The 24,082-nt window shown below is 45.2% G+C and overlaps 1 protein-coding gene across 2 annotated transcripts in view; it reads right to left on the bottom strand.

Moving 5' to 3' along the window:
• DOCK4 (dedicator of cytokinesis 4) overlaps positions 1–24,082 on the bottom strand; it is a 1,604,094-nt gene that overhangs the window by 1,179,586 nt on the left and 400,426 nt on the right. For both annotated transcript variants that reach the window (XM_078674485.1, XM_078674490.1), the window contains exon 3: positions 11,601–11,641. In XM_078674485.1, coding sequence (XP_078530611.1) covers positions 11,601–11,641 — 41 coding nt within the window. The remainder of the gene's footprint in view (positions 1–11,600; positions 11,642–24,082) is intronic.

Genomic DNA, 24,082 nt, shown 5'->3' with positions numbered 1-24,082 from the left:
CAAATCATATTCCCTACGAAAGATAGTTATAACTGGATATTCTGCAGATATGTTAATTCAAACATTACAGACAATACTGTATAGCCATAGGATATTTAACAATAAGAAATTAGCAATTAGTGACGACTTTTATAAAACTGAATCTCTAACATACGGGTAATGAAATCACTTTAAAAATCCCATGCGTCTGAGATCTTTTGTTGTGATAGGCAGTAAGATCAACCTTCCCACGGGCGAGGAGCAGTCATCTGATTGATTGTCAATCTATAACGTGTGCATATGTTGTGAAGCGTTCTGACACCTACGTTGGGAAGAGTTGTACTATAAAAGAAATACTTTAAAAATGGTGTCATTTAAATTGTGATTCATGTAAATACTTGTACAAGCAGATAAACCGGTCATTCCAGTGCATTCCTATGTCTTTTATATACGATTGAACCAAGTCAAGAGCTTGCTTCCAAGTCATAGATTCTCATAAGGACTTGTGAGGGGATAACAAGCTGTGTGCCTTTGTTTCCCCTCTATTGCTCAGGCATCTAGGTCTGGGTGATATGCTCGAGAGAGCTCCCAGTCAGGAAGCTACTTGAACAAATGGAGGGTTGATGGCCCTTTAACATCAGGCCTTTGTCTTTAACCCAGCTGGAGATGAAAGCCCCCTGCCTTACCGCCTGCACGTTGCTGCTCGGAACGAAAGCAGACAACATACAGGCGCTGCTGAATGAGTCCGGCGTCGGAAAATTATACCCGGACAAGGTCAGCATATTTAATGGGGCCCAACTTCTTGGCATGGGCGACGGAAACATATTGGGTGGACGCCGCCAACCAAAGTGTACCCTCAACCTGTGCCCTGAAGCTGCGAGCCTTTTTAAGTGGAATAATCAATTGGGTATTTATCAAAACAGAGCTGCGAGTGTAAAAAGAAACCATCAGGGGCTGTAGTACTAAGTAAGTCGAAAGACAGCCAGAAGACGGCCAAGAACGGAGAAGGGTGGCTGGTGCGCCAAAGGATTTTAATATTTAATGTAAGAATACACCTGTCTCCAGGGAGCAGATACTCTGCACAAAGTACTGACCACAGTTACTCTGCACAAGGTACTGAGCACAGTAGTATTTTTCGAGGACAACGTACCAGTAATTAAACCTTTTCTTAAATGTGACTTGAATACAAAGGGATTTTGGTGAAAAAAGAAATAAGAAGTAATCTTCATTGTAATATCTAATTTTATTATCGGTTCACTATAACAAGTATAATATTAAGAAAAACAAAAAAAAGACCACCACCTCAAACCCGTGCAATAAAAAGTCAAGATTTACCCAGTGATAGCCCTTGTGATGTAGTTGATGTTTTGAGGACCTTGCTATTGAGATGTGAGAGAGACAATGACAAGTAAGAAAGATGCGCTGTGAAGCGGGGAAGAAAATAAACAGTACTGTAGTGATTTCCAGTACACAAAGCCCAGAGCCATCCATCCATTTGGCGTTAACCTCGTGATTTTAAGCACACACAGAAGACATTGGAAAAGCAAATGTTCACAAAGAGATATTGCTGTTATGCATCATTGGTTCCAAGCGAATGCAGGCCATTACGCCATAATCTGAAGTGTCACTTTTAACAAGACTGTCGGAGGTGCATTCTCAACATATACTCCCCGTACTCCAGGGTCAGTAGAATTATCTGATTTCCGAGGCTGTGGCTTTCTTGGCATAATTATTGACCTGTTATACGCTACACAAACTGCTGCAAAATTTGCAAACTAAGGTAAAATATTTCTATTTTTATAAATTACTGAAAAAAGGAGCCATACTTTGTCCAAGCAGTGGCAGGCCTTTTAAAAAGCTTATTTTACTTGAAATACCCCAAGATTTTTTAAGAGACCCTCGCCCACCGGAATTCTCCTGTAGCATGCTTCATCATCAGTACGGCACTCCGGCAACTAATGTGGCCGAGTAGGCTCAACCTCCTTGCCGTGGGAACACTTCTAAATTAAATTGTGAGTGAGATCTGTAAAGTGTGAGTCAAAATTGCCTAGTATATTTTAATCTGATTTTATTTTGTATTTGGGAATCAGATCAATGCTCTAAAAAATTAAGAGCTGGAACTAGGAGTGGCAATGATCCCTAACATCATCTAGGTACTTATGGTCTATATGTTTTTAGCCAACTGTGCCCGAACCGGTACTCGTGGCTTTCTGCAACAGCTCTCTGTAACCGACCCTACATATATAAATACACATATAGTTTCACTGAAAAAAATAATGTTTAAAGTAACATTATAGTCAGGGGAAATGTTCAGTTACAACATAACATGTTTAACTCTAAAACCACAGAAATTCACCCCTTACTTATCTGAAGTAACTATAACTCGTGCCCTAGGGTAACTAACTTTAACTAACACCCCTGCCATGCACAGTTTTCTCATCAATAATTTCATTTAAAATGTTGCAGTGATACTGTCAATGATTTCAAAGAATATATGTTAGGAGTGATGTAATATGTGGAGTAATTAACAGTGCATGACAAGGTCGCAAGTTATAGTTACCTTACGGCACAAGTTACTTGAGAACTTTAACTGGAGAATTTCTGTGGTTTTTAGAGTTTAAAACATTATGTGCCACCCATCCCCCCCCCAATGAATTAGACTGCAACCCAGGTGATGGGTCCTGGGGCCAGAAATAGCTTGTGCAGCGGGGGTGGGGCATGTGCCCCCTTCCCCTTAAAAGATACTATGGGCCTCATGGGATGGGGTCCCTATGGAACAAACAGCTCAGGGAGAAGGGTCATGCACCCTCCTGCCCTCCCTCCCAAAAAACAGACATGGTCTGGCACCTACCCCACTGCCCTGGGCCCTGGCCCACCCCGGGCCCTCTGGGACTCCACCACCAGGCCTAGGGGGTAAGAAAATCCCTATCATGCTCCCTTATGTATTTTTGTTTTTCGTTTAGTCCTAAAATAGCTGCCACCACTTCCTGGTTGAGGTGGTGGTGGCCAATCAGATCTCCGTTTGAGATCTGTCGGCTCTACAGATCTTCAGCAGCATTAAATATGCAGTTTTTTTTCAAACTTAATTTCTCCTAAACAGATTTACACCAAAACACTAACATCACTCTTTCTGGACCAAGATATGTCTTTCTGACAAATTTGGTGCAAATTAATTCAGTATAAGACGCGCCTATCCAGATTTTTTAGGTAAATGCGCGTCATGTTACCCCCTAGACTCACAAGGTGCTTTAGTGGCCTTTTCCTCTTTTTTCTTTTTGGCGAACCACTATGTTTAAGCCTGTTTTGTTCACAGGTCTCGCTTTGGCTATGTTACAAATGGATTGGTTCTTGACGTTTACATGTGGGCTCTGAGTATTATTAACCTAAATTATAAGTGACCTTGTGATGTCGGATATAAAGATCAGGAGGTGTGAGCATAAAGTAAATTTAATTTTATGATTTTATTTCATTTATGTTGGCATTAAGAAGGTCCCGAGTGCTCTGGTTGGAAGTATTATCGTTTTAACCTCAATTTAACTAAGGTCTTGAACTTTATTGCATGTCAAATATGGAATAAATGGCTAAGAAATGTCTTGCCCTTATAGAGGGTGGTTTTTCACAAAGCTCACTGCGTGCATGTACAATCAGAATCTCACCTTGGAAGTCACGGGTGATAATATGTATTGTATACGCATGTAAGAATTATGCACAGATAAGTAAAAGAATTATTATTGTTTTTGGTACTTTTTGCTCTGATGAAGTCGTCTTTACAACTAAACAAGTGTTGGTTAAAAGGGATCAAAGCTGTTTTCGGAATGAAGCGACTCATAACGTTTGAGATCAAGTACAACGCTGAGAGATTGGACTCTTAATTATAGTATGTTTCAAGAGGCTGCATTTAAATCCATTCAGCACTTTGGGCTGTAGCTGTGTCTAAAGTTTTTATAGGAAAATGAATGGGGAATATGAGTTTAGGCACCCCCTCTTTTTCTCAGACCCTGCAAGATCGATCACATCAAAACTTTCTATGCACAAACTAGTCAAAAAGTAGCAGTTTTGGGGAAAGTTTAATGGAGACAGACGGACAGACAGACATACACACACACATGATGGCAGACGTATAAAAGATATTTTTACTCTCCTGTTAGCCCCACGTGTCCCATTAAGCAGTATTGGTACAGGTGACTAACATCAGTGAACATTCCATTCATAAATGCCATATGCACTCACTTGAAATGTTATTTAGTAGTTCATTCCCAATCATAGAGATAAAATACGAATATGCCAACAACAACAGTAATAAACAAAATTTGTAGGTTCTTGTTGCTGTAGTTATTGTAGATTTTTTAATTGGTTTCACAACCAGCCGACACGTGTTTCGTCGCGGGGGTTTGGGGGTGCCGCCGAGTTCTTTGCCGGGGACGGTTTTCGGCCGATTTTGGTACAGGGCCCTGTAACAAAAATGGCCCCCAGGGGCCCAAAACCGGCCCCCACCCGTGCGGCGCACCGGGAGATTGCCCGGTGCCCGCTATGGCCAGTCCGGGCCTGCTTAGTAAATTCGGTTTCTGAAGGTGATTAATTCAGTGAGTTTAAATACTTTCTAATGGGGCGTACTATGGCTCATAGGGTAATGTAGACGGAGACGGTAGTCACACACTGCAGGTAGAGATAAGGGGGAAGCCATTAACAAGTTAGCAAAAGGTAAATCATTCTGAAAAAGTTCAGTGTCAAGACCCCCGATAGTGCACTTCACTTATTTCACTGTGTATCTTGTCAAAGAAGGAGCTCTGTGAAACTTAAAAACGCCAAGCCGGCGTAGTATATCATACTCCTTGTGGGTGTCCAATACGTCACAATTCTTGTTGGAAGGGCATAAGAAGCTATAGCCACATACGTCAGTTGATGTGGACGTAGGCTGCATTGTTCCTAAAACAAAAATTCATAGCAGTTGTATCCACATATGTAATGAATGAAAAAAGGAGGAGGGAATAATAAAAGAACAAATACACAGAAAATAATAACACTACACGAATGCCAAATTAGCCTATATTTGCTATTGTGGTTTTATACCTAATAATGGGGAAACGTGCTGGACCATGAGGCCGATCTCAACTTAGAGGATTTCCAGGTGGTACTTTGGCAATTACCTAGGGAAAAGGATCTAGGACCCAAAGGTTTACCGGCGGAGTTTTATCCGGCCTGTTCCCTCTCCCTTAACCAGCATCTACTAGAGGTCTACTTGGAGGCCTAGGATCCGGGAGTACTTCCCCAGTCCATGATGGAGGGCTGCATCTCTATGATGATGAAACCAGGTTTGGAAAGTTCCGATCCATCCTCCTGTTGACTGTTAACTATGATCAACACGGACATGAAAGTGCTTTGTAAGGCATTGGCACTCAGATGACGCTCAGTATTACACAAATACCAATGCAGGTTCAAACCTATAAACCTCCGGAGGTTAACCCATGTTTTACATGAGGTGGAGGGAGAGGAGGAGCACACCATTGTGTCCATAAATATTGCCAATAGTCTATGGTACCGTAGACTGGAAGTTCAGTTCCTCATGCAGGTGCTGGCTGCACTGGGAATGGGCCCGCACTTTAGAGCCTGGGTGAGACAGCTTTACACTCGCCCCATTGCTGATTAGCTGATTGGCAGAGGGATGCGTCAGGCCTGCTCCCTCTCCCTGCTGTTCTTCACTATCACCCTAGAGTCAATGGTCATTTGGATCCAACAGGAGATGGCTCAATGGGGGATTAAAAGAGGCAACGTTACCCATCAAGTGTCACTTTATGATGATGACCCCCTTTTTTATGTGAAAGCACCCACACATTCCATGCCCCTGCTTTTGGAATGCTTGGACACATCTGGGGGAGCTCTCTGGCCTACGGATCAACTAGAAGCTGTCTTTGTTCTTACCTCTAGGATCTCTCCTCCCCGGTTGTCGGAGTCCTTACCGGCATTGTCTCTTCAGTGGTAAACTGAAAGATTTCGTTATCTGGGTGTGGACGTCGCACACACTGAGCAGGAATATTTGTGATACAATATTCTGCGGTCCTCCGTCCAATTCTGGAACACTCTTTTCCTTTGCCTTTTTACCTAGATGCCTTTACTCCATTCAACACTTGTTTCACTGTCTTGCCACGGACGTGTTCCGGCAGGTGCATTCACTAATTTCCTCCCTGATCTAGGCGTGGGTGACACAATAGGGTGATTAGAGATATTTACCCATTGGAGGAGAGAGCCAGCCTCAGACCTAGAGAAGTATTTTTTAGCATCTCAATTGCAGCATGATGCGCATTGGTTCACAGAAGAGGAAACATGGAAGCAGAGGCTCTTGTCGGACCCCACTGGAGGTTTTGCTATTCCACAGATCCTGATGGCGGGCGGTAGAGATGTTGGCCATGTGCCTTACTTGATCAAACATACTGCCTTACTCTGGGAGCACACTGTGAAATTGCATTCTGTGATTTTCCTGCCTTTAGGGTGCTTTTGGACTTAGTGAACTTGTCTGCCTGGCAGGCGGCGGGTTGTGAGACACTGGAAGACCTGCATACCAATGAGGAATTTATTTCCCTCAATGCCGTTAAGACTAGTTTTAACTTGGGGGTGGGGCATTTTTTACAACATGCTTGTCTAACCTCTACAGTTAAAGAGATATGGCTGACATACCCAGCCCAAGCTCTTCATCCAGCTTCAGAGACTTTCTAGAGTTGGGGGGAGGGCGTTATTTAATCACCTTATTTTGTAAAGCCATGAAAGCTGACTGGCCTCAACTGCTCCCCCATGCCAGGGAGGCCTGGAACAGGGAGCTGGTAACTCAGATTGAGGACTCGCAGTGGGCTAGGGTGTGCGGCCTGGTGAAGTCCATTTTGAGCAATGCCAGATTCATTGCCAAGTCGAGAAATGCCTTTCATTTTCTACACTGCACTTACATGACTCCATTGTCCATGCTGCCATCCCTCTGATGTGTCCTTTTTACATTTGATGTGGTTGTGTCTGCCGGTTCACGCATCTTGGTTGGGTGTGGTTGACCGAGTGATGGCCACTGTGGCTATTCCATGTCCAGCTATTCCATGTACGGAAGAACCCACCGCCTGCCTTTTGGGATTCATCCGTATACCCAATGGTCTGAAAATCGCGTTCAAGTTCTTACAAATACTCCTGCTGCTTGCTAAGCGTTGAGTGGCAATTACATGGATGGGCACTGTGGGACCTAGTCTGGAGTGCTTGGATACGGAAGTTGCTGAATGGGTGGGGAAAGAGGAGATTCAGCTGAAAATGTGTAGACATGATAACAGTATGGGAGAGTTGCTTTCAGATTTCTTAGACTCCTCCAGCTCTTAGCGGGCCTCTAAAACTGCGGACAATTATTTATTTGATTTAAAAAAATGCTTGATGTTGTATATCCAACAACCTTGTATATTTCTACTCAACATGCAGAGTAGGTGGAGGTATCCATTCCTGTGCACTTACATTATGTATATTAATATTTGCTATATATGTCTGTGTCCTTCATTTACCCATGCCACTACTCTCTATTAAGGTGTTGCTCATGGCACTTGTGAGTGTGTAATTGTTGCTGTAGAAATGTAATATAAAAACCCAATAAAAACTGTATTTAAAAAAAAGCGAATAAACTTCTGGGTATACCGAGAGGAGCTTTGTGGTCAATGCAGAGAGCAAAATAGTACTGCTCTATACAGTATATAGTATATAGAGTTGTAGACTCTGTAGTCATGTTGTTCATTTTCTCATGGATAACTACAGAATATTATTGTTCAGTCCAGTCTAATGTGTCTGCAGATGATAAATCTACCATTGTTCTTTTTCAGAGAGGATACTCTCTGTCTTTTTGTTGGGATTCTCTACTGTCTTGAAGATGACCCATTTGAGGGCCTCCACAGTATGGTTTGATTCTAGGTAATAGTTACTAATTCTCATCAATCAGTACTTGGAAAGCTCTGCTTAGCACCAGTGAGGGTACCTTCCTCAAGTCCGTCAGAGGTAAGAAGGGAGGGCATTTCAGGACTTGATGGCGAGTTGGGAGAAGGAGCAGCCTCTGCTGCTGCGGATGTGCAGTGTTTGTGCCAGGGCAAGGTAGGCGGAGCGAAGGTTTCTGGATGGTTGGTGGAAGTTCAGGCGGTTGTTCATGTATGTTGGTCCTTGGTCGTGCAGATGTGTGTCAGTAGCTTGAATTGGCATCTTTTCTGGATGGGGAGCTAGTGGAGATTCCTCCAGTGTTTGGAGATGTGAGACTGTTTGGGCAGGTTGATGATCAATCTTCTCATTGAATTCTGTATTGTCTGGAGCCTCTTATGAGATCTGTGGTTGTTCCTGTATACAGTGTGATGCAGTAGTCCAGACGGCTGATGATTAGGGCTTGCGTGACAGTTTTTTCATGTGCTTACGGAGAGCCATTGTAAATTCTTCAGAGCTTATGGAGAGTGTGAAAGCAGGCAGAGGAGACTGTGTTGATCTGTCTTTTCATGGTAAGTTTGCTGTCCAGGATGATGCTGAGTTTGCAGGCGTGGTCTTTTGGTGTGGGGGCGGGTCCAAGTTCAGCATACCACCAGGTGTCATTCCAGAAGGAGGCATTGTTGCCAAACATCAGCACTTTGGTTTTGTCCGTGATGAGCGTCCAGGTTGTGACGTTCTTCATACAGTTGTGGAATTTGGTCTTGGTGGAGTCCACTGAGAGCGACAAAATGAGCTAGGTGCAGTTAGCGCAGGATAGGATGTTGATACAATGGGCTCTGACAATGTCTGCTAGAGGCATGCATTATGTAGATGTTGAAGAGGGTGGGGCTGAGGGATGACCCTTGAGGTACGCAGCCAATGGAGCTTGTTGGTTAAGAGGTGATGGGAGGTAGGTGGATTCTCTTTATGCATCCTGAGAGGAATGATGAAAATTATTTGAGTGCTTCTTCCAGGATTCCGATCTGGTGCAGCCTCTTGGTGAGTGTGTGGTGGGATACGGTGTTCAACGCTGCAGAGAGGTAAAGGAAGATCAGGGCCTCTTTGTGGGTTTTTTCTTACATCAGATGTTACTTCTGCAAACATGGATCTTTTTACAAATCATACCGAAGTATCTCATATCGCAAGGGCAGGTAATGTGTATATTATGTGTGATGTATTACAGTTGTTATGTTTTCGCAATACCCAGTGCTTTTCCAATCCTAAGTCAATCAATTTTGTTGCTTTGACCAGGTGGCATAAGCTACATGAACCACAAGGGAAATGTTCCACTACTGGTTGAAGACACCAAAGCTGTGGTACTGTTGTTGATTTCTTAGAGGAGGCATTGGGACGAGTTTGTACCAATTGGTCCCTTAGATTACAGCCTCCTTTATAGGGCTGCCTAAAAAGTTAGGGCAGACTTGTCAAAGGTCAAACTAGTCAGCACCCAACCCTCGATCTTCCGATATGTTGCGAACATCAACAAACTAGGACACCAAGTATCACACATATATAAGCTATTGCGCCCAAATAACACTAAACTCAACGCTAAAATAAACGAATTCTAGGACAAACAGCTAAACACCCAGTTAAGCGAGCATGAATGGGAAAGCATCTGGATTTCTGCCACACAAAATAAGATCACCCCAGTCCTAGCACAAACAAAACTATGGCTCCTCCACAAGGTATACTGGACCCCAGACCGCCTACACACACTGGCCTTAGGGAGGACAACCTCTGCTGGAATTGCAACACACAGAAAGGGGACTTAGCACACCTAATCTTCCACTGCCCAACACTCAAGGTTTTCTGGGGAAGGGTGTTTGACTTAATAGACGAGGTTTTCAATCGCAAACCAAACAGAGACTTTACCTCCCTTGTCACAGCGGTCATAAGGACAGACCTCACATCGGAAAAGGAGGAGGAACTAATGGACCTTTTGCTGACAGCTGCGGTCAAAACAGTCCTAAACAACTGGAAAGACTCAAGCAAAGCTACCTTTCACATTTGGCTAAACTGGATTAGGTACCTAAGAGGAGCTAACAGCTTGGCAATGCAGTACTTTCCATGGAAGGCGTCTACCAGGGGGCTGTGGGAGGCCCTAGACAGGTCTCTTGCCCTGCATAATCCCCCATGAACTGCCGGAACCAAAGACGCCAAGTTTCGCTGGCCTGTCGCATTTGATCAACAAAATCTGCAGCAGGGAAGGGTCAGGGTTTTTGTTATGATGCCTATCCTGTGTACAGTACTCCTTCCTACTGGGCTTTCCTATCCCTCTCTTCTTTTTTCCCTCTTTTCCCTCTGGCGGTACTTTCGTTTCCTTCTTTATTACTCTCCTAAGAGTTAACCATACCGTAACAAGAAATGTATATGACTGATGTAAAACTCATAAAATCCCAATAAATTTTTTTTTTTTTTTTTTAAATCAACAAAAAAAATCAAGGGAGCCTCAAAACCAACACTTACAAAAACTGATAGATAAGAACAGCCTACTGAAATTCAGCAGTTTCCACCCTCAACCACTATGTGAGATTCTCCCCTATGGTCAATTCCTACAGATCTGGAGAAACTGTAATCATATCAATGATTTTAAACTACAGCTCGAGGCGCTCACAATGAAACTAAAGAATAGAGATTATCCAGACTTGATCCTCTCCAAGAGCTGTAAGCAAGCCAGGAACCCGAACAGGGAGGGGCTCCTTGATCCATCACCTAAAACCAATGAAAGTAACACCTTGACTTGTGTGACCACATACAACATAGCCTTAAACTATGTCACGATGATTATTAACACAAATGGATGCGTTGAATGTTGAAAAGCCGAGATCTGAACATAAGATAGGCCGTAATCAAACGTTATTGCCCGAATCGGAGTTGAGAGTTAACTCGTTGAGCCACTAGGAGGGATATTTTTTTTTTTATGACTGACGAGGACATGCTGCATTTATATTACGGCATTATTCCAAGTATTATATGGGACCAGATGAGGAAGAAGACAACTGTCAGATCTGCAATAGATGTTTGTATCCCTTTTATTTTCAGGTGAAAAGTTCAAGAATGTAGATGATTATAGAGAATTTTGTTGCATCATGATTCAAACAAACAGAAAGAAAAAAATAAAAGAAAATAGCCAATATGTGCCAAACGAAGGGCCCTGGAGATAACGTTAACTCTAGCAGCACATATTAATAGGAGGTACAATACTGCCACCCTAGGGGTAAAGAATTGTGTTTCAGAAACTTGAATCAATCAGTTCTTAATTTACAAAATGCACGTGCAAGCGTTCCTTAGAAGGCGATAGAGTCCAGCTTCCATCTCAGCATTTTTCTTACTTCACTTCCTGCCTCTTAATGTCACTCTTGCAGGTCCTTTTTTTACTCCTGCTTCCTCCCTCAGTCACTTTCACCATCACCCGGGTCTCTTTTCTTGCATTCGCTCCCTTGCTCAAATTATGATAATGACAATTAAATTGCAAACCGGTTGAAGTGATAATATAAGCAGCGTCGTATTTTAAACAAACATAGATGTAACACTGGTCCAGCAAACTGTTAGCGAAGTCCTGCCAATGTTGTATGTCTTTAACGCAGAATGAATCTATAACATTTTACAATTGAGTTATTCTGTTTATTTCACAATTCACACTATGAGTACTTAGCGTTTACCTTGTTATTGGGGTTCTTTAAGGCAAATCCTCTGTACCAACCTAAAGAGGACACAAAAGATTAGTGTTAGGTTTTCCCCAAATTATCAGAATAGTAGTAACTTTAATAACATTTATACATGAATGCACTACATAGAAAATGAATACGCGGCATTTTATGAATGTTGTGCGAATGCAGCTAGCTGCTCCGCTCATCTGTGTAGGGGATGCGGACTCCATGGCCAGACAGGAAGATATTGAATTTGAGGGGGCGGGGGAGAGAAGACAGGGATTGAGAGGGAGAGAGGGTTTGTGTCTTTGTGAGTATATATTCAGTTGCTATCCCAAAGGCTGAAGAAGTTAAAGGACAGAGTGCCAGTCGGGCGCTGTTGGGTACCTTACAAGGTTGATGAGGTGAAGAACGCCAACAGGAAGTCTGCCCCTGTGGGGTTCCCTGGGCGCTCTCTCCTCTGACAGCGAGGAGGCCACCATGGCTCTTTATTGGAATGCCCATGTAGCATCTAATTCTGAGTGAGAAGAAGCAGCTTACACCTTTAATGAGTAATTAACCCCACGTTCGCATTTAGGTACGGAAGTGCAATAGCGACACAGACAAGCCCCGCAGGAATAAGCCAAATGTACCAAATAGTTTGAATGCTAGAATGAATGTGTGACTGGTCCTAACCCCCTGTAGACACAGGTCTTAAAGATGATCCAAAAAAAAAAAGAGAGTTCATGACAGTCAGTGGCCTAAATAAAAATACCAGAGAACTGTGGGAAACCACTAAAAGCTTTAGTTAAGCAGGCATTTCAGCCTTACTCTATGAAATAGATTTCCAACCTCAAGTTTGAAAACTCCCTTAGAGCCATATCAGCTTGTGTGTAGCTGCCTAGGCCAATGTGTCAGCTGAAACAGCTCCGTTAACATTTTGACACTAATGCAGACATGCAATATCCATTAGAAATTCAGAAGAAAAAATTTGCTGGAGTCCCAATGGGACTTTCTGGAGAAAAATTCAGTTACATATTCTAAGCATTGCTCAGACTAGCGCTTCTCGAATCTTAGAGGTTACGTAAAAGTAAATGGTTGATACAACAGGGGAGTTCTGATCTGATATAGCCATACTCAAAGGTATTTCAGATTGTGGCTCCTCATGTTTACTTGCCCAATTGACTTGTGCTTCAAAGATACTTCTAAGGGCTTGATTATGAGCTGCTCTTTATATTCCGACCAGTGCGTAAAGCCCTGTTTACGCACAGGTCGGAATTAAGAGTTAAAAGTTATTTAACGCATCCGATAATTATTATCAGATGTGTTAAATACCTCAAGGTTTGTTAAATTTCAGCAGTATAAAGCTGGTGAAATTTAACAAGGGAAATGTGTAATGTATTTACCATACCATATGGATTTTAGTGTTTTAAACAACAAAATCTGCATATTCCCCAATAATTCGTAATAGGTTCTATTTATCGCACTCAATAAATAACGAACGCCAGGGTATCATTATTTACCAACATTACAGGTTATTAGAAAATTGGAATGTGGAGCACTCCATTGCAGACAAAGGAGTGCTCCTTGCTTCTACGGGCCGGTAAAGGCTCGCAGAGCAATATTCAAATGTTGTTTAAACAAAGGCCTCTCGAAGTCCGAGGGGATTACTCCGAGAGGCCTTTGTTTAATTTGTTAGAACATTATGCCCTCTAGTGGGAGAATGTTCTAATAGCCTTAAAGCCCTGTGTAGCTGGGCTATACCGGCTATTAAAGTCCTTGCCTTGGGCCTTTAACTCTGAAGCGGGCCTTTAATAGCCGGTATTGCCCGCTACGGTGGGCTACAAGGCTATAATATAATCCATCAATAGATACTTGCTTATAAAAAAAGAACAAAATGTCTGTTAGAATCACAGTTAATATGGTAATAATACAACAAGCATGTTCCAAAAAGGAAAATCCCTATTCTAAATAAAATAGATTAATGAGAGAAAAAGCTGTCAGCTGGGAAACCTAATATAGAGTTCTGATGAGAGAGAGTAATATAAGCACAAGCATGAACCCTTTGCATTATAAGCTGGAAAATATTCTCAGCTCCAATATATCAGCAGACAATTCAGTAAAGTCTAAGTAAGGCAGCCTCTCATTAAGAATGAATGAATGAATGAATTTGGCATTTGTATAGTGCATGGCTACCAGAAGGCCTCCCAGCGCTAAAGACAGAGTCATCACCAAACTACAGCTGAACATTCAGGGAAACAGAAAGGTTTTCAGGAGTTTGCAACAGGCAAGATAGTTGGCTTCAAGCCGAATATAGTGTGGTAGCGGATTCCAACATTTCTACCACTCCGAACTCTGTTTATCCTAGGGACAGCTGCCACATGTTTCTTCCCAGAACGCAAATATCTTTTAGGGAGGTAGGGAGAAGAGGCATCAGACACTCGAAGGAGTGCCTCCGGTCAGAGAAGGTATCCTACTCTACTCTAGGAACACACACTAATATAAACACACAAACTCTAAATTGCAGCATTATTTTATTCCGTCTACTTCATCCTACAATAGAATATCAGCAAACTCGTGGGAATAAGCAACTCCCCAGTTTCTCATAGGAGCACAATCAGCTTTCAGACATTGAACCATGAAAAGTTACACAGTTGGATGTTTTGCAGTCCAGACAGTTCTTCCCATGAATAATCCTTCCAATCACCTCCTCTTCTCTTGCTGAGGTACTCACTATCAGTCGTCTAATACATAACAAACGCCTATTCACTACCTAAAAGAAGGCTTCTGGCAAAATACAGCATTTGAAATGTAAAAAAACATTGTGCGCAAACAACTAACATAGCATCAACAGCTAGGCTAACTTAAATCAGCACTTTTATTCATTTGCAGGGCTATTACATTAAAGTATGATTACCCACTACAAATTTTGCATCTAATATATGTTTTTTTAAACGTAAACTTGGCACATTGTTAGTAAAATCATTTTGAATAAAATTTGCGTCAACAGTTTTATCGGATGAGACAGCAGGCAAAGCTCTATGAAATGGGACAAAAAGCTGATTAGAGACTACATTTATATGTACTGAGGCCATCCTTAGGATTGCTGACTGGAGGACAAGTGATGGAAGCATGTAAGCAGACACATTTACAGCACAAGCACTGCAAAATGGTAAGGCCACCAAGAATGATCAGTGGCAAAGCTAAGGCCACATCATTGAGAGGACTCTAGAAACAGAATAGTGATCTCTGGCTGCACTGTGGATACTAGTCTGCCAGTCGCAGGAGTTGGCCTAAAACACAAGTGCTGTGTGTAAGATATAGGAACTGTGCACCAAATGAGAAGAATTCATTCTTAGTGGGAGGGGGTCTGTGGGTGACAGGAGGAGGCTGCAGAGCAGCTTTACGCTGGTGACCAAAGGGGGCTATATCGTTGATATTAGCAGGATACAATAGCAGCTGAAAACAATGACTCGTATGCACCACCACTCGAAGATGGCCAATGTACACTAGACAGTAAATTAACATTGAACTCTAGGTGAGCAGAGAATCCAAAAGCATAAAGTGGCACAGATGTAGCACAGAGTTAATCACAGGCCCAACTTCCGACAGAGGCAGCATCACAAAAACACTGCTTGTGGTGATGAATGAAAGACTTATGTCCATAAATACTAAAATTAACATGCTATCTCTCAGAACCGATCTTCTCAAAGAGTGTATGGACAAGAAGGCAACTAACACAGACATGGCCATGCTACAAGTCTTAGACCTGGAAGACTGTACTACTGGCCAGTCTTAATAAATCCTTTAAATGCAGGGTGTACTGGAGATGCAAAGAGAAAGAGGAGGTAGAAACGCGAGTCATACTTAATAATATCAGGACTGCCAGAGACCACAGCTATCGGCAAGCCGGAGACATTTATGGAGTTACTCCTGACAGACTTCTTTGTCAGGACAAACATTTCCAAGGTCGTAATTATCAAAAAGTTGCATAGATCACGTATTCTCAGGCCACCTCCTGGTGCCCATCTGCGACCCATAAGAGCCAGACTATCATGACAGAGCTATAGTATAGTATAGGATTTAAGATTCGAGTACCACATTAAAAAACTCTCTGGCACCTGTTTTGCGACCTTAAAAATGCTCCGCAAATTCTTTCCTCTGCTCCCAAGGGAGGCAAAGGAGTCTGTTGCGCGAGCGCTCATACTGGCCAGGTTGGACTACGCAAATGCATTGTTCAGCGGAATCCCCTCTTACCTGGTAAAACGCCTGCAAATTATCCAGAACGCGACAGTCCGTCTTTTATTTAACATTCCTAGATGGAAGAGCGTTCGCGCTGAGATGCGCACACTCCACTGGCTGCCGGTTGCACAGCGCATCCTGTTCAAGTCACTAGTTCTGGCGTTTCGTGCTATCCATAATCAAGGCCCCCAGTATTTGAGAAAAAGATTTATTAGCTATGTCCCTACACGCACCCTGAGATCCTCTACTCTGTTTCAACTATCCCTTCCCCGTTTCAAACGTGCCAGACTTGGTGGTCAGTCGATCGCGGTGGTCGTGGCTCGCGCCTGGAATGCTCTTCCTCTTCATCTGCGCTCCACACTCACTGTAGCTGCATTCAAAAAACATCTGAAAACACACCTGTTTAAAGTGTAACTTAAGAGGCCTTTTTTTTATGTTTTGCTGTTTGCCTTTCTCGCTCCCGCGCCAGGATACTCCCCAGTAGCAGAGCGCGCTATAAAATGGTTTATAATAATAATAATAATAATAATAGTACTCCATCTGACATAGGAAATGGAGTAAATTAACTCTCTCAATCTACACAGAGTGTACTCTCAAGGTGCAAGAGACGCATGATCATTCATGACAACTTACTACAGAGAAGAAGAAATGTGAAATATGCCACGCTATATCTAGCTTAATTGAAAACTATGATGGGTGAGAAGTCACATCTTCATCGATCACACGGTGGCATTTCAATCCGTGAAGGAGAAATTTGGGAAGGACAGAAACAAACTCCAGATGAAGAGTGGAGAGATGGATTGCCCTCCATAGAAACAGATAAAAAAAACAGGATATTAAAACACTTGCAACCTATAGGCCTCAGTAAGTTCTTCGTCGTGGAGCGCGCCCACAGGATCCCGGGCGACCGTCCCAAACCGGTCGCTCCCCCGCGGCCCATGTTGACGCGGGTCCTGGACTTCTGCGACAGAGACGTTATCCTTCAAAACTCCAAAGCTGTTGCCCCACTGCGCTATGAGAAATACGACATCTCCTTTTTCCGGACTTCACCCAGCGGGTACTGCGACAAAGACGATCGTTTATATTGATTAAGCGCGTTCTCAGACATCAGGGCCTGAAGTATTCCATGCTGTTCCCTGCCCGTCCCCGTATTGCGGCGGATGGGCGAGAGTGGTTTTTCGATCATTCCGAGGCAGCAGCTGACTGGGTCGAAAGCAGAGGAGCGAGGAGCCCGGCCGATCAAGGTGGGGGTGGCACCGACAGTAGTCAACCAGCCTGAGATGACGCCCGTCCAAAGGCTGGGCCTGTACTGTTTGCGGTGAATTGACTTTCTACCAGAGGCTGTATTTGTATTGTTTGCACTTGGGGTGGGTGAAGAGACCGGGTGGGGGGTTCCTTTTGGATTTATGGTCGATGGGTAAGTGAATTCGTACATACCTGAGATATTTGTCTTGTAGGGGTACGATGTGGACCTTCTGGGCTTAGGTGGGACGGACCCTGCCTCCCCCCCCCTTATAGGGTTTATTCCTTTTCTATCTTGAATCTTTTCTGGGGCGACAGGCACTCTGCTGATTTCTTTTCTTTTTCTCATGGGCAATTTTCAGCCCAGAGGGCAGGGCAGCGGGGTGGGGGGGGAAGAGGGGGGGAGTTGGGGTGGTTTGTTTAATGTTTTGGTTGTAACTTTGATTGCATCAGCGGTGGATTTGGATGTGCTGACTGGGAAAGCAGCATTGCATTCTGTGAATTCCAGTATACTTAGAGATGGCATTGATCGGGGACAGTGGGGTTAAATTGATGAGTTGGAATGTCAATGGATTGGGGGATAAGATCAAGCGTAGTGTTGTTCTCCAGTGCATTAAGCACCAGGCACCTGACATCGTTCCATTGCAGGAAACCCATTTGATCGGAAGTACATGTAAAGTGCTGCATAGAGAGGGGCTACGTCTTGATGGCCCACGCTGGGTTTACCACGGGCTCCAGGGGAGTTGGCATACTGATGAAAAAATCCTTCCCCCTCGTGGTACAGGACACCTGGTCAGATGCAAGAGGACGATATGCTGGAGTCTCGGGCACATGGGAGGGCCGTTCTGTCACCTTCCTTTCGATTTATGTACCCCGGGGCCTTCAAGCCTCCACATTTAGGGACCTGGGTACGCTGCTGTTGGAAATCCCAGAAGGCCTCTTGGTGCTGGGAGGGGACTATAATTCGGTGGTCTCCGGGCATTGTGACCGGCACCCTTCAAGCGATCTCCCCTGCTCACACAGCTGGTTGCCGGAATTTTTAGATTCCATTGGGTTGGCGGATGGGTGGAGGGCTTTTCATCCCGACATCGCCCAGTATACTTTTCACTCAGGCGCTCATGGGAGTTTGTCCAGAATTGACTATTTTCTGTTATCCGCATCCCAACTCTCCCATGACTGGGAGATAAAACACCTAGCCAGAGGCATTTCAGATCATTCGCAAGTCTGGCTCCAGTTGTCGCTCGGATTCCAGCAGGTGGGTCGTGTGGCCCCCATCAATCCATGGTATCTGCGTGATCCCCATATCCGACGGGAGCTCCTTAAAGCTATTGATAATTACTTCAATAAGAATGAGGGCTTGGTTGAGTCCCCCCAGGTGCTTTGGGGGGCATTCAAGACTGTGATACGGGGTCAGGCCCTTTCTATAATCTCAGGGAAGAAGAAGGAACAGCATAAAGAGATGGTGGCACTGGAGGCAGAGGTGGGGAGGCTGGAGACGGAATTGGAGGTGGACGTCATACCCGGCAAACTCCATCTTCTCAAACTCAAACAACAGGAATACAGGGCGCTAGCGACAGACCAAGCAAAGGCCATGGGCAGAGCAGTTCAGGGTCGAGTATATGAGATGGGCGATAAGGCCGGGAAACTCTTGGCATGGTTAGACAAGAGGGAATGGTCAAGCAGACCTGTCCCGGTAATTCGAGGCCCAGAGGATAATTCCCTGTCGGACCGGCAAGTTATTGTGGACTCCTTTGCAGCCCACTTCTAGGCTGTCTACACTTCGGTTGCTCCTTACCCGGTTGAGGACTCCCGCCAGCTGCTTACTGACATTCCCTTACCCAAACTGTCGGGGGTCGAATGTGATCTCATGGACGGCGACATATCTAACGAGGAGGTAGCGGCAGCAATCCGTTCGCTTAAACCGGGCAAAGCCATGGGCCTTAATGGGTTACCGATCGAATTGTACAAGCTTTAACCTGACATGCCGGCCCCGTACCTGAAGACCATGTACGAGGAATCAAGGCAAACGGGCATCTTGCCATTGGACCAGCATACTGCCACTATAGTTACCATACAGTGGAGAAGTGTGGCTCACTGGTTAGAGGAGGCAGACCTGGAAGCAGAGGTCAGCCTGGGACCAGGGTTCAATTCCCGGCTCGGCGGGGTCTTGAGTCCTAAAATGTCCATGGACTCGACAATTCTCGCTCCGGTGCCTACTCGATTCACGGGTTCACACTCTGCGACTCTGGGCAATAGCTTGCTTAATCTCCACAACGGCCCCTCGCGGCGGGATGCCTGGCTTTCACCTTGCGGATACCCTGCCGGGGTTATCTCACAGGGGAATACCAGGACGGGTTCCCTAAGCAAGCGCTTAGAAACCGCTTGGTGATTTGCTCTATATAAATTCCTGTACATTTACATACATAAGGAAGGAAATGCAAAGACCGACTGTGGCTCCTACCGACCGATATCTCTGCTTAATGCGGAGCCCAAAATCCTCGCTAAGCTTGTTGCTACTCGCCTCCTGACGGTGATGTGGACTTTGGTCCATCCGGACCAATCGGGTTTCATACCACACCATGACACGGCGCTGAATCTACGCAGAGTCCACGAGGTATCGAGCAGGGCGTCTTCTATATTGGGGCTGGCAGTTATAGTTTCCCTGGACGCAGCTATGGCCTTTGCCACCATCGAGTGGCCATATTTGTGGGCAGTGTTGGAGAAACAGGGATTTGGTCCAAAGTACATTCAATGGGTACAGTTATTATACTCCCTACCAATGGCCCAGGTGGTGGTCAACAACAAGAAATCTGCTACTTTGCGGCTGGGCAGAGGGACCCGCCAGGGCTGCCCTATGTCCCCTCTGCTATTTGCTTTAGCGCTGAAACCACTGGCTGCCTGGATTTGTCAAGACTTGATGATTAGGGGTATGCGTTGGTCCTTAAAATGGGAAGATCGGATCTCCCTCTATGTGGATGACATCCTCTTTTATTTGACCTCCCCATGGAGATCCCAGAGTGTAGTGTTGAACATTTTTACAGTTTTTGGAAGGTATTCCGGCTATTCCATAAACTGGAGCAAATCCCTCATGTTCATAGTGGCGCGAGAGCCGCCGATTCCGCCGTGTGGGTGTCCGTTACAGACTCGTTCCGACAGGTTTACGTATGTTATGTTAAAATGTTTAAAAAAACGTAATACCGCGCACATACACCAATTGGTTTCTTGGCGCTCAATGACCAGTGGAAGAAGGCAGGGAAGTGGGAACAGCCAACCGTGGGCAAGACAAAACAGATGAGTTTTCAAGACTTTACGGAAAGTAGAGTAGTCAGATGAAAGACGGATAGGGAGAGGAAAAGAGTTCCAGGTGAATGGGGCAAGAAAAGAAAAACAGGCGCCACCGTGCTTCTTACGATTAAACCTAGGAGTGATCAGGAGATTGTGGGCAGAGGATCTGAGATGTCGGGAAGGAACATAGGAGTGCAAGCAGAGAGAAATGAAGACAGGAGCGGTGGCAAAAAGAGATTTGAAAATGGTGCAACCCATTTGAAGATGCAACGTTGCGCAACCGGGAGCCAGTGTAAAGCTTTCAGCATCGGGGTGACATGTTGGTGTTTGGGTTGCTGAAAAATTAATCTGGCCGCCTGGTTTTGTACCAGTTGGAGTCGGGAAAGGTGGCAAGCAGGGATCCCCACGTATAGGCAGTTGGCGTAGTCTAGGCGTGAGGTAACCAGGGCCAGGATAACAAGAATAAGGGCCTCTTGTGATAGGAACCTTCGGATCTTCCAAATTCTGCGGAGATGATAAAAGCAGGCCGAGGTTACAGCATTAATGTGCGGCCGCATCGAAAGGTCACTGGAGATGGTAACGCCTAGACTCTTTACAGTGTCAACTGGACAGGGGGGGGAGCCGAGGGCAGGGGGCCAAAAATTGGGAGACCAAGGATGTTGGGGCCCACCAAACAAAACCAGCTCTGTTTTGCTAGGATTGAGCTTCAGCTGGCTGAAGTTCATCCACTCGTAGATGGTAAGCATAGTCTTTTGAAAATTAGAACAGGAAAGAGGGGAAGGGTCGATGGGAAAAATGAGCTGCAGATCGTCTGCGTAATTAAAGGTGGTGACAGAGTAGTGACGAAGAGAGACAAGGAGAGGCTGCAAATAGAGATTAAACAAAAGAGGGGACAAAGCAGAACCCTGGGGAACACCACACGATAGAGAAATCAGAGGAGCAGAAAAAGAAGACAAATGAACCGATTGGGAACGAGATTGAAGAAAGGATACCACCCATGACAGGGCCGGGCCAGAAATGCCAGCATTTCTGACACGGTCGACCAAAATGTCATGGTCGACCGTGTCAAATGCGGCCGATAGATCTAATAGTACCAGGGCCTGGGCCAGGTTCTTATCAGCCCCCCGTCTCAGGGTATCCATAACCGCCACCACCACTGCCTCTGTGGAATGAGCCGGTCTAAAACCTGCCTGTCGATCATCGAGGAAATGGGTTTCCTCGATAAAAGTACTAAGGCAGCGGGTGACGTAAGTCTCCAACACCTTCCCCAGATAAGGGAGAAGGGAAATAGGTCGGTAGTTACCCAGAATCGCAGGATCAGATCCAGGTTTTTTTAGGATGGGTACCACCACTGCGCTTTTGAAAGCATTGGGGACAGAGCCTGTAGAGAGTGACCGATTTAAGAGGTCAAGAGGAGGGCCGGGGCAGGCCATGAAGGCATCTCTTGGAATAGAAGGGGGGCAACAGTCATTAGGGGAGCCAGAGCCAACAGCCTGAAGTAATGAAAAAAAGGTGTCCAAAGAAATAGGAGGGAATTCAGACAGGGAATGGGGGTTCAGGGGAGGAGGGACACTGTCAAGAGACAAAGTAGTAGAAGGAATATTGTTTTTAATCATGGAGATTTTGTCAGAAAAAAAAGAATTAAGGGAATCACACAAAGCCTGTGCGGGTAGAGGCTGAGGCGTGACTCGATCAGGTAGGGAAAGTTCGGCTACAATCGAAAAGATTTCTTTTGTCTTGGATGTAGAATTGATGACTTTCAGGGAGAAGTATGCGGATTTAGCCGAGATGATGGACATTTTGTAAGATTTCAATAGATCGATATAGGTGGACTTTAGTAAAGGATCATAGTTGCGCCTCCAACGGCGCTCAGCCTGTCTAAGAAGGAGTTTATCAGCCTTCAATTTAGCAGTAAACCAGCGTTGAGCATCGTGAGGGCGTTTAGATTTAATAACTTTGATAGGGGCAACTACATCACTGGCTTGGGACAGCCATTGATCGAGGGAGGCTGCCTGTGAGTTAAGGTCGAAGTGGGCAGGGGGAAGTGTGGAAGCCAGAATCGAATGAAGGCAAGAAATGTCAGCATGCTTCCAGTTGCGTGCCGTGAAATCATGAAGTACAGGAGGACAGGTGGGGATTGACAAGTGTAGGGAAAAAGAAATAAAGAAATGATCAGACCAAGAGCAGGGGTAAACCAGAGGAGGAGAGATATCGAAATTGGTGGTCCATACCTGGTCCAAGGTATGACCCTTATTATGTGTAGCAACAGAGATATGTTGAGAGAAATTTAAACCAAGTAATAAGCCAGAGAATTCAAGAGAGGGAGAGGATTCGAGGGGGTCTAGTGGCCAATAATTGAAGTCGCCAATGATCAAGACTCTGGCGGAATTGATGGCTAGCTGCGAGACCAAGTTACTAAACAATGAAGGGAAGGCGGGCATACTGACAGGGGGACGATAAACTAAAACACAGATGAAGGAAAATTTGGGGGATGTAAATTTCAGCAAGAGAATGTCAGAGTTAGTTATAGATGGGGTTGTGAGGGAAGTGAATTGTAGGTTAGAACGAATAATGGCCGCGACTCCACCGCCAGTTCTACCGAAGGTCCTATTGGAGTGGAGAATATAGTAACCCGAAGGTATGGCGGCCAAGATGTCAGGATAGGAGTCAGCGTGAAGCCAAGTTTCTGTGAGAAGCAAAATATCAATAGTGCCACTATCCAGAAGTTGGAAGACTTCAAGTTGATGTTTGGGGAGGGAACGGGTGTTGAGATAGACTAGTGATATGGGACGATTATCCGGAGGGCTAGGCTTAGTCAGTGTAGGGATGACAGAGTTGGAGGGACAAATGGAAGGGGGAGGGGCCAGAGGAGTAGTGGGAGGAGAGGAAGATAGTATGTTGTATTTCTGAGCAATTGCGATAATATGAGGGGCAGGAGGGGCACAGAGGAACAAGGAATGAAGATCTTGTGAGGAATACGTGATGCGTCGGGCAGCATGCATGGCCTCCGGCCTCGGTCGGCCGCGGACGGGCGCAGACGGGCTTGACTTGTGCGCGACTTCGGCACGAAGTCGGCGCTCCCGTTGCGCTCGTCCGCTGCGCTTCCTCCAGCTCGCCATTTATACTGGTCGACGTAAAACACTAGACCGCTCACCTGCACGGTGTAGAGGCAGGGGGCGGAAGTGATGCAGGAACCGGAAGTGACGCTCGTGCTGGGACCCTCCGCAACAAACGGCACACAGCCGGGGCGGACCGGGGTCAAGAGCGGGTAAGTGGAAAGAGCGTTGCCATCAGGAAAAATGGATGCGCGGTAAGCATAAGCACACAAAAGCAATGAGGAGTTTAAACAGTGCGCAAGCAGCTAGTAGTCAGCTCGAGTGCACAGAGAAGCAAAGAATCTTAAAAATGAGCAGCAGCTCGTAGTCAGCTTGTAAGTGAAGTTAAAAACAGTTCGTCAACAGCGCTGATGCACGCCCGTGGTCTTCAAGCCACGTATCTGGGGATCTTCCTACCTTTGGACCCCTCTCTCCATTATACTTGTAACCTCCAGCCCCCACTGATCCGGCTACGCAAAGATATCACCAGGTGGAAGACTCTTCCCCTCTCCCCGTTAGGAAAGGCAGCCCTTTTTAACCCCTTCCATGCTCATGACGAGCTCAGCTCGTCATGCAGTACACTGCTCGTGTGCTCATGACGAGCTGAGCTCGTCATGCTCAATGGGGATCTGCAGCGTTCAGCACCAGGGG

Source organism: Lissotriton helveticus, chromosome 1_1, assembly GCF_964261635.1.
Source record: "Lissotriton helveticus chromosome 1_1, aLisHel1.1, whole genome shotgun sequence".
In the NCBI taxonomy this organism is placed as follows: Eukaryota; Metazoa; Chordata; class Amphibia; order Caudata; family Salamandridae; genus Lissotriton; species Lissotriton helveticus.
Note: the sequence above shows the minus strand (reverse complement) of the source record. Positions and strands in the feature narration are given on the sequence as shown.